Source organism: Pseudonaja textilis, chromosome 5, assembly GCF_049901715.1.
Source record: "Pseudonaja textilis isolate UNSWEBS1 chromosome 5, rPseTex1.2, whole genome shotgun sequence".
NCBI classification, from domain to species: domain Eukaryota; kingdom Metazoa; phylum Chordata; class Lepidosauria; order Squamata; family Elapidae; genus Pseudonaja; species Pseudonaja textilis.
Genome location: NC_141994.1, coordinates 59665983 through 59680613, shown reverse-complemented (window position 1 = coordinate 59680613; position 14631 = coordinate 59665983). Strand labels below are relative to the sequence as shown.

The 14631-nt window shown below is 40.3% G+C and overlaps 1 protein-coding gene across 7 annotated transcripts in view; it reads right to left on the bottom strand.

Annotated features, from left to right (window-relative positions):
- IQSEC3 (IQ motif and Sec7 domain ArfGEF 3) overlaps window positions 1-14631 on the bottom strand; it is a 212611-nt gene that overhangs the window by 11601 nt on the left and 186379 nt on the right. For all 7 annotated transcript variants that reach the window (XM_087935030.1, XM_087935034.1, XM_087935032.1 and 4 more), the window contains exons 7-10: window positions 13407-13573; window positions 9403-9542; window positions 5984-6109; window positions 1161-1260 (exon numbers count right to left, since the gene is read on the bottom strand). In XM_087935030.1, coding sequence (XP_087791156.1) covers window positions 1161-1260; window positions 5984-6109; window positions 9403-9542; window positions 13407-13573 — 533 coding nt within the window. The remainder of the gene's footprint in view (window positions 1-1160; window positions 1261-5983; window positions 6110-9402; window positions 9543-13406; window positions 13574-14631) is intronic.

Here is a 14631-nt window from a genome sequence, read left to right as displayed (position 1 = left end):
TTTAAAAGCTTTGGCTATTTGCGGTGGGTTTTTGTTTGTTTGTTTTTGCTTGTTTGTCAAATTGAACGAATTTCTATGGTATGGAATTATGTATGTACAGGTAGTCCTTGAGTCACAACAGTTCATTTAGTGACTGTTCAAAGTTACAATGGCACTGAAAAATGTGACTTCTGACCATTTTTCACACTCAGGACTGTTGTAGTATCCCCATGGTCACATGATCAAAGTTCAAGTGCTTGGCAATTGACTCATATTTATGACTGGTGCAGTGTTCTGGGCAGTGGTGGGATGCTGCTGGTTTGCACCGGTTCTAGCGAACTGGTAGCGCTGGTGAGCAGTTGGCCCCGCTCACCCATACCTGCCTTTTCCTGTCCTATACATCCTTGTTATTTTAGCTCAGCTGATTCACACAGCAGCACAGATTGCCACACCTCAGCTGTTTTACTCACCAGCGCTGAATAGAAGGTAAGTTTTGAAGCTTAAAATCGGTGGTTTGTGAACACTGCACATGCACGTGCATGCACAAAGCACGCTCTCATAGAACCAGTAGTAAAAAAGGTTGAATCCCACCACTGGTCCTGGGATCATGAGATCCACTTTTGTGACCTTCTGACAAGCAAAATCAATGGGGAAGCCAGATTCACTTAACATTCTTGGATGAGAAGCAAAACACCTTCAAAGAAAAACCAGAAAGTCCAGTTGCCTCTTGAGAAAGCACCGTTGGGTCAACCACGACCTGAATCTCCATAGACATTTATACCTCATGTTTCCCTAGGAACATAAGGTAGCATATACTGCACTCCCTTCTCTTATTGTTCATCCATCAACAGTCCTATTGGCAGCTGAATTTCAAAGCTAATAAATCAATTGGAGAGATAACATCTCAGAGTGATTGATATCATGGATACTTTCTGGATGCTTGACACCTATCTATTTGGTTGGGCTAAAGAGAAGGAGTGGCCCAAGTCACCATGGCTGAGTTTCAATTAACACTGGGGACTTCCCAGTTCAGATTCTAAATGCTAACGTTCACCATAACCAGAATGCCACATTTGCTCTCCCTCTTGAATAAAGCCTGTTTCTATAACCCATGAAAGACGGCACATTTATCCCCTCCAGTGTCATCAGGCAAAGAGCCAAGTAGACTGTGATAAACTTACATTCATTCTCAAACAGATGGAACTGCATTCCTAAGAGGCCAACTGACTTGCAAAATGTGTAGGTTGAAGAGCTTTTCTTCTTGGGGCAGAGCTTGAGAATCTGTTAAAGGACACAGATGAAGAGAGAGAGAGAGACAGACAGACAGACAGACAGTCTTTCAGAAAGATCAACAAAGGACAGCTGGAAAGTTTAAGGTCCAAATAACACCCTTCAACTACAATATGGTAGTCAGAATGAGTTTCTAATGGGAACACGAATGGTGTGAGGGGCCATACCCCCCAAAAAAGATGGAGCATGGTAAAAGAAAAAAAGTAGGGCTAAAAAACATGCCTTGTGGGATCCTGTCCAAGCAATAATCAGGTCTGACCCTACTTAGATTTTGAAGATCAGCCAGATCCTTAAGTATTATCACATGCTGGGTCTAAATGAATTAACAGTCAGTCCATTCTGATTTTGCCTTTAGTTTGATGATAAAATCTGAATGGACATTGGGCTGCACATCCAAATCTAAGATCAATGAAACTCCAGGGTCTTACATTGCACAACCCTAGTCTAAGTTATTAAGACGTGTCACCCTTCACACTCCTTGTTGTAACACAGGGATATCCAAACCTAGGCATTCTGGCTGGGGAATTCTGGGAGCTGAAGTCCACAGTCTTAAAATTGCCAAGATTGGACACCCCTGTTGTAGTGCAAGCAATCTGCATGCATTTTTAAAATTTAGAAATAAAGAAAATAGGAATTGCAGGGGACTAATCCGGTTAGGAGTCCTGTTGTCAACACTGAAACTGACCTGGGCGAAGTGATCTTGGAGCTTCAGTGTTGTCACGCTGGACTGAGGGATAGGGAGTGGGGGATTAGAGATAGGTGGGCTTGTATAGTCAAAATAAAATACTCAAGATTTTCTCCTGGGAACCAAGGACATTCTCACACCTGGCCGAAGGAAGGAGAGATGATGTCATCAGACCAATGGACGTGCAGGGATTGGGCCACCTGACTGATTGTTTGGCGTTCAGGGAAACAACTTTTACTTTTAATTGGGTGAAAATCACGGGCCCCTTCAGAGTTGGTTTTCACCAGATATCTGCCAATTTGATATTTCCAATAAAGCTATTCTTTGAGGAATCAACCTGCCTCAGAGTTCTTGCTTGAAATGGATCTATTACTTGGAACTCTGACAACTGTTATGAGAAGGGGCTGGAACTCTTTTTTCTAATTATGTTTTTCAAGCCATATCAAACTAATTGCCTATCAGCTCCTTGTACTGGAAGGAGGATGTGAATTGGGTGGGCGTGGCAATGGTGGGTGTGGCCTAGTCAGCCTCATGCACCATGGTGGGAGGGGGGCATTTTTGCCCTCCGCAGGCTCCGGAGCCTCCGGGAGGGCAAAAACGAAACAGGCCCATTCCTGGCCTTCCTGAGGCCTGTTTTTCACCCTCCCTGAGCCTCCAGGCATGCTCTGCATCCAAAACAGGTCGTGTGGAGACTCCTGGGTGGGGCGAGGTGGGGTGGGCGGGGCCAGCCAGGAGTGGGATTTGGGGGTTCTCTGAACTGCACAAAATCTAAGCTAGGGGCTCTCCTGAATCCTTGCAAACCCCCCAGCAGCCCACCCCTCGATGTTAGTCTCAGTCAGAGTCGGGGGCGGGGTGGGGGGTTGATGGAAAATAGGACAATTTTGTGTGAAGAAAGATTGCAATATGTGAGTTAAAGAGTTAATCCCCTTATCCTTCCTTCTATCTGGGTTATGTCATAGATATCAGTTCTTAAAAAAAAAAAAACCCTCAAACATTCACACAGATGCAAATTGCACAACCACTTCATGTTCATCTTGCCTGGAAGAAATTTGTTTAGCTTACAGTCTTGTGACTGAGAGTCGAGAAGTGAGTGAAAAACTAGGCTGAAGAGTGGACTTTTGTTATCTCCTCCTGCGGGAGTCCTGTCAAATCACACTTGTCAATTGCTCGGATGTTTTATCTTAGCAGTTTCCCTGCCTTTCTTTAAAATGAAATAGGTTGGATTCTCTACGGTCCCTTTTGCTGCTGAAACCACCCAGTTTAGCAGTAAAGATGGTCTTTTCGGTGCTTGATCCACTCACTGTTTCCTTACACTTTTTGGGATACAATGAGCGATGCATGAGCAAAAGGTAGCAATTGGTTTTCCTGGGTTTCTCTGGCTTTATCAACAGCTGGCATTGTATATTTAAGGCCTTGGCTTTAGGTATCCATGTCCTGTCTCAGAGCAGTGCTTCAGAGGGGGCTTCTGCCCGCTCAGATTCTAAATCTGTATGCACTTATCATCCCACTCTCCAAAGACTCCTTAATTGGGTGGTAATTAATCTGCTCAGACAAGATGCTTTTTCCCTAATGGGAGCCAACATGACTATTCTCAGTCAACAAACTTACAACTTCTAACGTACAGTAGTAGCTGCAATTTTCCCAGCCATCGGAATATGGGAACTGATGTAAACTGTATCTGGGAATACCCAATTCTCAAATTTCATTAGGAAAACAAACAAATCAGCTCAGCAGTAATTATAGATTGGCCACAATATGTGAACAACTCATTAGAAACACCATTAGGCTCCCTGAAGCAGGGAGTATTATAAACAGTATTTCAGTGTCTCTGGCTTAGACTATGCTCTACAAAAAATGTGTCTCTGGCCTCAACTAGTATGGCCTCAAAGGTAATGGAGGATAGATCGAAGTGCCAAGTTTGTCAATGTGATGCTGATGTAGAATGGTATTTCCCATTTCTTAGTCTATTTATCTTCACTCATTCTTCAGGATTCATATTTGGGAAATTTATATGGCTGCCCACTTGCTCATGGTGACTCTAGGCAGCTTTCAAGCAATAAAAACACAGTATAGAAAATTAAAAAAAAAAAACAATCCCCACCCCCAGTCAAATGATCCATTTGATGGGCTCCATTCCATCTGGGATATATGAACATCCAACTGAGGCTAGGTTGCATGGACTAAGTTAAATGCTTTCCATCAGTCTGTGATTCAGAAGAAAGCTGTGCGGCCTAATCCTCACCCCAGGCACAAGGCCTGCAAATATTGTTGTCCTTATGCATAAAGCATAAGGACAACATTAAGGAAAGAACTTGGTAGATTCTTCCAGTTTGGTTGTCTTCCCACCCCATAAAATGTCACCCATCAGCAATCCACTCATGTATGATGCTGCTATGTGCTGTGGAGGAGTGAGCTTTGATACGTAGTTGATGGAGGGAATTAGTCATTTATCATGATTTGATCTACTTTGCACATTTTTCATGGTTTGGTTGAATAGACCTGTTGTCTGAACCAAAACAATAGGGTGATATCAACTGGTAGCCAGATTCATGTTAGAAGTGGGTTCAGCCCCATTCAGGAAGGGTGTTTAACCTTTGTCCAAAAGCAGTCTGTACAACAGTTGACAGATATGGCAAGAATTGCACCATGAAGTCCTACAAAAGGATTTGGCTCTCATTCTCTCACTTCAACACACAGATTCTGTAATACTTCTACTGATTAGCTACTGTTCAGGCTACTCAGATATTGGCTCAGAGACTTAGTGGATCCATAGTGAGAACTTCATTTGAAAGAAACAGATTCTCTCACTGCTTAAAGCAGAAGAGGCTTGCAAAATAATGCAAGTCAAAAGTGGCAGTTGTTAGAATATACTAACAACAAAAGAATACTTTATTTGAGTATGTGCACTTATTAAGGCTCGGAAATGATGTCCAGTTTCTGAGGGCATACTCAGACCAGTTTAAAAAGGACAATAGGTGACAGAAAGATCCCATCCCCTAGCAGTCACTTGACCATAACTTCCTTTTTTTACTACCCTAATCCCTTAATTCAGGGTAGGGTTGGGGCAATTGGATGGAGCTGACCTTTTACTAGAAGGATACTAGAAGGATGCCTACACAGAGTTCACAGCACCCTTTTTTGTGCTCTAGGAGAGAGAAAAACATCTGCCTCTAGCTAGGATTGAACTCTCAGCCTTCTGAGTGGGAGGCGAACATCTTCACTACTAGGCCAACATGGCTCAGTCACCTGACCATGGCATCCATCATGTGATAACTAAAGCACATCAGACTCCACCTATGTAAAACCATCATGCCTTGTTGCCTGACCAAAGGGGAAAGTATGACTTTAACATTGACATAACTAAGGAGAATTTTCAGTTGCCTCCGGTTAGAGATGAGAAGAAGGCAACATTATAAGGGGTCCTTGGTGTACTGTGAGCTTGCTTGCTTTCTTACAAATGTTTCATTACTGGTTACCATCATCAGTGCTAGTAAGGAATTACAAGGAAATGCCACAAAATTATAAGTAAATGCCACAAAAATAGCCTCTCCTGGTGTGGATATATGGTTGCATGCAAATGAAGAAAAACCCTGCACAGGGCTGCTTCTGAGAAATGTTTGGCTTGCTTAGGGTGTAACTGCAACTATTCAACAAGAGAGGAACTACTTGGAACATCATTCCACATCTCAATCAACTTCACTGGCTGCCAAATGGTGTTTGGCCTCAATACAGCCATGAAAGCACTGAGGTATTCTGTCATATATAATATTAGGTGGCTGCAAACCATTGCATACTTGTTTGTCTAGGTGTGGGAAGTTACAGGACTGGTCTCCTGAACCTCCCTCTCCCAGATCCAATCCATAGGACTTTGTCAGAGAGAACAGGAATGGAAACCTAATGTTCTTCATGCTGTGTTATCTTTTGACTCGGGGGGGAATTTCATAAGGAGAGGTGCATTTAAACTCCAATTCCTAGGTCCTCTGAGCATTTTCTAAATTGAAGTGATTCTTAAGTCAAAGATTCCCTCACCACCAGCAGGTCATTGAAGAGAAAAACTTCTCTCTGGTGGGCAGCGTGTTTCTGTACTTTGTTCACGTCTGTCACTTCATAAAGGCGGCTGCAACAGACCAACCGGCGATGAGGCACAGACAGCACCTGCAAGAAAGAGACAGAGTAGGAAGGTTCCATCCATAACCACAATTACAACAAACATTTATGATCTTATGCAGTTTCAAGACCTTTGGGCAACTTCGACGGCCTAGAACATATAATTTCATCATGAGATGTTCTCCTTGGATGTCTGTTGTAAAGATGTTTTTTAACCATTTAGTTGTGTTCTACTCTTGGCGACTTTATAGGCAAGTGCCCTCCATGTTATCCTGTCAAGCACAGCTTTTTTTCAATTGTTGGATGTTCCAACTTTTTGGATGTTGTGAAGATAGGCAAATTCTACTCCTGATTCTGCAAGGAAAACCAACTGGCCTATGCAGCCAGAAATGGATGGAGAAAGTAGAACTCCAAGAAAAACAAATGTATATACAAAGAACAAGGGCCTCGGTCACCATCCCATAACCGTTATCTTGGTTCTTTTAGATTCCCACTGCAAATCCTGTGACTAGGATTAGTGACTAATGGCAACATAGAATATGGGATGTGTGCATTTGTCCTTGGGGGTGCTGTATGTGTGAGAGCCTGCCAGTGGGAAAAACTGACCAAGATCAATCTCTTCAGGAAGCAACTGTTTGTTTCCCCCCACACTTGTTTCCTTTTCAGTTTTCTTCTAGCCCCCAGACCTGGCTGGATGTGATAAAGATTTAAATCTTTTAGTAAACCTGTGATGCTCATTATGGGAAACAGGTTTAGTCTTTAACTCATGCCTCTCCAATGGTTCAGGCTACAGAAGGAAGGGAGTGTCACTTATTTCTTCCCTGATAAATCTAGAAAGCTTTCTCTGGCATAAAATGGCTGGTGGTCTATACTTAGCTCCAGTGATGGGATTCAAATAATTTAACAACCAGTTCGCCCAGGGTCAGGTTGGCCATCGTAGGAGATGTGGCCTATCCCCATCCTCCAGCTCTGCACATATATGGGACAACCCTCCTGCGATGGCCAACCTACCAAAGTGGACCCTTGGCTGCAATGGAGAAACAGGAAATGGAGCAACCAGCACAGGCGGGGGAAGGAGCAGGGAGAAGAGGGATAGCGGCCTTCTCTTTCCCTCCTACCAGCTGCTCCATTGCCCATTTTTCCATTGCAGCATAGCAGCCAGGATCCACTTTGATAGTGTGTGTGTATATATATATAATATAACAACCAGTTCACCTGAACCGGTGTGAACCGGCTGAATCCCATCACTACTTAGTTTCCTAACAGCAGTTTAGGAAAGATACAGCAGTGTTACAGGAAGGAATGAGCAGGCTTTCACATATATCATGTGTACACTCCATGACAAACATGGAATATATCAAGTTATTTTCTGGCAGCTGTGAGAGGCCCAAGAGAACCATGTCAGGATTTTCTCTGTTCATCAATTCTCTTTATCCTGCTCAATCAAACAGAAGGCATAGGAAGCTGCAGATATAACTACAATTATGGAATATAGCAATGCATGCCTAAGGCCTAAAACTACTAAGTGTATTTCTGGAGAGGATCTGGAAATTGCTAATTCAAACAATGGAGAACAGCAAAAGGACATGTTATTGTCTTGAGATCTGCAAGAAAATATTGCAGCATCTCTTGTAAAAGGAGTGTCTGGTTGAACCTTTCTGCCACCAGATTCCTTTTAAGCAGTGCACTGCAGTCATTTTAACACCTGGAAATTTCTTTTCCAATAGACACTGATTCTTCCAGAATTACTGGGTGGTTTTGTTCTCATAGGATTGTTTAAATAATCCATGTTCTGGGACCTTGTTTTTAAAGAGTGTTCTGTCTTTCTGTGTGGGTACATTTGTTAGAGCTAAGCACTTATTATCTGAACTTCATATTAGGGAATTCCATTACAGGCACTTCTGGAGGAATTTACCATACCCCAGGGATGACTCAAAAGGGTCAAAATGTCAACCATGTCATCAACACACACATCATAATGCATATTCAAAAGGAAAAGAGCACTGAATGCAGGCTTGAGGCCATAATTTTAACTTTTTTTATCCTTTCCCTGTGGACACCTCTACCTGACCACATTTCAGTGGGAGCAAACCTTGGAAGGACACAAAAAGTTGCAAAGAGAGAGGAAAAATATAATATGGAAACAGGGTTGTATGTTGGGCTTACTTCTAGTAAAGTGAACATGAAAAAAACTCAAATGTAATATTCTTTCACTTTGTAACTTTGTCTTCTATGTAGGGCCATGGTGCATATGTTCCCAAGTGATAAGAATGGTATAAAAATTATCCTTGCTAGGGAAAAAAAATCAAACGTATCCATTCGTCCAACTTCACGAGCAAAGTATTAATTTTAAAAAGGATGTGGGTTCAAAGAAAAGCAGATTCACATAAGTAGGAATATTAGATATAAATGAAGAAAAAAATAGGAGGGAAGCAGCACAAGAAAGTCTAATGCAGTGTTTTTCAAACGTAGTAACTTTAAGATGTATGGATTTCAACTCCCATGTTGGTTGGGGAATTCTGGGAGTTGAAGTCCATACATTTTAAAGTTACTACATTGGAAAAGCACTGATCTAATGCAGGAGTCTCCAAATTTGCCAACTTTAAAACTTGTGGATTTCAACTGCCAGAATTACCCAGCTAGAATAGGGATTTCTGGAAGTCCACAAGCCTTAAAGTTGTCAAGTTTGGAGACTCCTGATCTAATGGAAGTGTAGTTTGTGACAGAGTAATTGGTTTCCATGGGGATGTTCCCAGGTTCAGCCCTTGCTGGCATCTCCAATCAGGAAGGATTCAATGAATAATGAGAAAGACCTTCATGGCTAGAGGCCGGGGAATCCTCATTTATGGCTAAAAACATATCAAGATGAGACACAAAGAATAGAGGCAAAACTCTGATTACACCATTGCAACTTCCACCTTGAGTTCTTTGTCCATGCCCTGTGAGAACTCTGAGAACATGCAGAATTACTGCTGAAGTAGGCAATATTAAGATAGTATCCTTTTTTCTTGAAATAAAAGTAACTGCAGAAAACTACAGTTGTCATCAGCATTTTCATCACAGGAGCCTCTGTGGCGCAGTGGTTAGAGTGCAGTACTGCAAGCTACTTCTGCTACAGCCAGCTGCCTACAATTTGGCAGTTCAAATCCCACCAGATTCAAGGTTGATTCAGTCTTCCATCCTTTCGAGGTGTGTACAATGAAGACCCAAATTGTTGGGGGCAATAGGCTGACTCTGCAAACCACTTAGAGAGGGCTGTAAAGCACTATAAAGCAGTATATGAGTCTAAGTGCTATTGCTATAATACAATAGATATCTACTAATGATGTGCAAAGCCTCACCGTTTTCATTCCAACAATCGATTTTTCTACTTTAGTGACATAAGTCACATGGTCCTCATTGGATTTGAGCTCTCTCTGCTGAATCCTTTCATAAATTCCCACCACCAAGTCACGGGGAATATCAGCTCCATCATCCACTCCTGTTAAGTCAAAACAATATAAACATTCTTTTTTTTTTAATTCAATCATCATTCTTCAAGAATTCTTAACATACAAAAGTAACAGCTTACATGCTGTTTGCCCCTCTAGAGATTATGGACGTGTACAAATGATTTCCTACCATTTGTGGTCTGTCAATGTCCTTGAAAGTTTGAGAAATGATGCAAAGATAATGGATGCCCTTGGAGGAGTTACCCTCCTTCATCAAATAACTATCAATGTGGATGGGACCAATCACAAATTAATCTGAAATGTTGAAATGGCTCCTTGCCATTCTCTCCAGCTCTACAGAGGTTCAAGGCTGACATTGTTTTTTTCTATGGACAAGTGGACACATTTACAAGCAAAGTACTTAGCTGTATCCAATACCATTTTTCAGTCTTAACATCCATATGGAAATAAATGTAGAACCAAATATCATCCTTAGGAGCAAAGCTGAAGGTAGTATTTTACTTTTACTGTCCCAGCTTCGTTTTAAATTTTGTTCTGTGCTTAAAAAGTGTTCTGAGCTTTGCCTGATGGTGCTTAACCTGAAGAGGATATGTTTGAGTGCATATATACAAAAAAATACTGGTTGAAAAATGTAAAAGAGCAGGATAAGCATGCAACTGGGACCATTAGCTGCAGCAAATTCCATGCTGGAGATTTCCAAGCTACAGCCATAACTGCCCATAATTACATAGAACAATAATTTCTACCACAATGTACACTTGAGTTTACACTTAAATTCAGTTTAATTTAGAGGTCAGCAACCTGAGGTTTGAACACTGCCTGTTGCCCCAGACCTTGACTTGGCCCTTGGAGAATCTTAGATTGGAAGAAGATTGGAATTATGGTTTCCTATCACATTAAGGCAGAAAACACACAAAAAAAATGGTCAAGTATTAAATATTTTAAAGAGTTAATGAACCATATTAAATGACATGGAAGTCAAATATGGCTCTTTTAATGCTCCTCAGTGGTATATTAATTAATCTTCTATTTTTAAAACAGAGAATGAAACTGTATGTTGGCTGGACATATAAAAATGTTTCTAGATAAATTCATTTTTATTACAGTTATGACAGAACAGAATTAAATTCTTTGCAATGCAGGCTGAATGAGACTTTTCTTTTTAAAAAATCAGGGTTTTTATCCAAGTCAAGAGCCTGTTGAAATATATCTTAGCATGTATTTTAATGGTACAGAAAGATATTCTCCAAAAATTTCTTAAATTACATTAATAAATTACATTTGTTAAAAGTGTTAAATTGTTGTATTAACAATGCAAATATTGAATATAATCAGAAATCAGAGATACAACATTTTTAAAGGAGATAATAGAGATTAGACCCTGAATATTTATTAGAATATCTGGGAAAAAAGCAAATATGGAAAAATCCATTCAAAATCTTTGTAGGAAACACAAGATTTTATATTGTTGGTATCTTATCCCAGTTAAAATGTCATAAAGAATAAAAAGAAACAAATCAATCTTCAAGTGATTGCAGCAATGATAACTTTTTGCAAATGTGAGAGTCATATCCCATAGTAAATTTGGGGATAAAATATTTCATAAAATTGCATTAATTACTAATTAAAGATTAGAGATACAGCATATTTAGACGGGAGACAATGGATGGAAACTAATCAAGGAAAGAAGCAACCTGGAATTAAGGAGAAACTTCTTAACAACGAGAACAATTAACCAGTGGAACAGCTTGCCTTCAGAAGTTGTGGGTGCTTCATCACTGGAGGTTTTTAAGAGACTGGACAGTTATATGAAATGGCATAGAATCTCTTGCTGGAGCAGGGGGCTGGACTAGAAGACCTCCAAGGTCCCTTCCACCTCTATTCTGATTGATTGATGTTGTCATAATAATTTCTGGTACAGTTTTAAATTTGAAAAGTACTATTATATTTTATATTCGGGGCCTAATATAATTTTGTCTAATTGTTGCAGTTCAGTATGGATTCCAAATTCTTCTACATCTTTTTTATATCTGGTTTGCAGCTGGAGATATGGCCACCAGTCTATGGTTATACCCTGCTCTTTTAATTCCTGGTTTGTTTTTAATTTTCCCTGATTATCCAATATTTCTTTGTATCTAATTATTTTATTTAAATCCAATGTGTTGGGGTATATCATTGCTTCCATAGTGGATAATCAGGCCAGTATTTTTATATAATGTTTTCTCCTAATTTTATTCCAAATCTGTATCAATGAATCGCTCTTATAATTTTTATAAAAATATGTTGATTCCCACTTTTCATTTCCCATAGAAAGGCATGCCTCCCCATCTGTAGATCATGATCTTCTAGGGTTAATATCCTTTTATTACTCAAGTTGATCCATTCTTTGATCCATATCAATGCTGCTGCATTGTAATAGAGTTGCCAGTCAGGGAGTCTAACGCCACCTCTGCTTATATTTTATATTAATGGCTACTAGATTAGTCAATAACAAAATACTGGTAACATCAAGAAAGGAATAAAAAAGATATTTTAAGCAACCCAGATCTTTTTTTTTTTTTGTAACCTTTGAGTTTGGCCTTAACAAATCAAAACCAAAACCAAAACAGGCACGATAAAGTTAGTCTTTTACTTTAATTAAAAGTTAACATAAATGCTGAAACCAGTTCAAAAAAATAAGAAAGAAGTATATATATTTTTCTGTGTGGTATGAATTTATAAAATACTCTTAACAATGCAAACAGCAGTCAGCTATCTACTTGATAGTCTACAGCCAAAGATGTAAATGGCATATTATACAGATACATGCATGTGTGTGTACAATAAACTTAATTTGAAATCGCAAAATATAATTGTTTGTACAGCTGTTATATAATCAAAATATAATTGAAAATTGCAATGTAAATCCTAAAATAGGCTTAACTGCAATAAAAAGCAGCCCCAAGTCCAAAGTCTGATGGTCTCACTCCCTTTGCTTTATTATCCTATTTTCTGTGGCCTTCAACTTACCCCAAAAGGCTAAACACAACACCCAGTACACAAGACAATTGCCTGTATTTGATCTAGATCAAAGGTGTCAAACTCAAGGCCCGCAGGCCGGATCTGTCCCATGGGGTGCTTAGATCTGGCCTACGGGGCTACAGGAAACAGCGAAAGACTGGCCTACTATGTCTCTGTCATTGAAAACCGAGCTTGGGGTGCTGTGCATAGCTCTCCCAAGCTCCATTTTTTTCTGGCAGAGGGTTGCAGGTGGCTGGCGCAGCCAAAAACAGAGCTCGGGAGCCTGTTTTCACTGGCAGAGTGCTTAGACCACCACAGGTGCCCCGACACAAGTGACGTCAAGCTGGTCATGTCCACCCTGTCCACCTCCCCCCGGTCAAACACAACCCTGAGGCGGCCCTCAATGAAATTGAGTTTGACACCCGTGGTCTAGATCTGCAAACCAGATTTATCTGATGTTGTTAAAAGTTTTACTCCATTTTAGTGACTTCTGGCTATGCTTCTGGTAGCATTGGAGGCAAAGACTGTGTGCTCTGTGGCCCCGTTCCAAGCTCTCCCCATTGGAGGGCTCCAAAAGTAACCATAGCCACCCTGTAGGGGTGGTGAAGTAAAGGGGGGAGCACCTTGCAGGCTGAGGAGAGCTGCATCTCTCCTCCCTGACTTGGAAAAAAAACCCATCTGAAGAGGCGCAACAGCAGTCAGTCAAGATGGCTGCCATCAAACCAGGGACAGTTCAAAAGTTTTATTCCATTTTCACAATTAATCTACTAGCTCAAATGTCACAACCAGTATATATTTTAGCTCTTTTAATGTCATCTACAACATTATTTATTTGAATACTTCCTTGTTCAGGATTTGGAATAAGGAACAATGCAGCCAAGCAATGCCCTCACCTCTCAGGTTCCGAATGAAGTCCTCCAGCATCATCTTCCTGTCAGGTTTAATATTAGGACTGTACATATCCGTATTAAGAAGGATGATGGCAAAAGCCAAGATGAAAATGGTGTCTGGATTATGGAACTGTTGTACTACATCTGGATTACACATGCAGTACCTCTGGCTGCAGAGGGAGGGAGACAAAGTCAATATATAATAAGGGAAATTTAAAATTATCCATTACTAAATGACTCCACCCCAGTTTTACAGGTGGTAAAATTATTTACACTCACATTTCACTAGGATAATACCACAGTTGTATAAATTAATTAATTGTCTGAATCCATGTAAGAAATAATCTTCCCAGGTCGAAGGATTATGTTTCTAATTGTGTCACAAATATTGTGGAGAGGATGCTATAAAGAATAGATGCACCATAAAACTTGAGAGAACATGTGCTTTTTCACAAAAAGGATTGGGAAATTTGTGTTAATGCAAACTTATTAAATTCGCAATTCTCAAACCAACCTTAATTTGATTTTATTCAGAGCTGTTCTTATGAGTCGATAAAGAATAAATAAAATATGTGCATGTAATTAAGGTAGGTCACAATAGAAAATTGGACAGATTATAAGAGAAGTACATGGATTGAATGAATTAGGTATCAGATTGGTGTCAAATCTTATCAATTATATAAACAGACTTAATCCAGAATGATCTGTCTCCAACCTTCGAGTGTTGCACTCATTGCCACTGTGCATGAGTCCATCTGTCTCGTTGTTGGTCACCCTTTGAAACATCTTTAATTGTTGGTAATTTCAATTTTATTCATTTTAGTTATTTTTGACTGATTTCTCCTTTTTCTTAAAGAAGTATATTCTACATCATTAGAACCCCCAACCTTTTGGGCACCTGAGACCACTTCTGTGCAGAAAGCTTTTTCCAGGGAACAGAGCAAGAATAGTTTTGCACGCTGCCTGCATCCCACAGATGGGGCTTTCTTTGTTTGCATGGTCCGGTTGTTAGCATGCTCTGGCCTGGTACGGATCCATGGACCAGGGCTTGGGGACCCCCTGTTCTATGTGTTTTAGCTCCTTTGCTGTGCAATAACTTTTAATCATGCCAAAAGAAGTGCTTTCTTTAAAAATAAAAATGTGCAAATACGTGTTGTGGCTGCCAGCAGAGATAGTTGCAGAGTCAGATGAGGAGGAGGTAGGGGGGAGAGTCTGAGCCAGCTTTGGA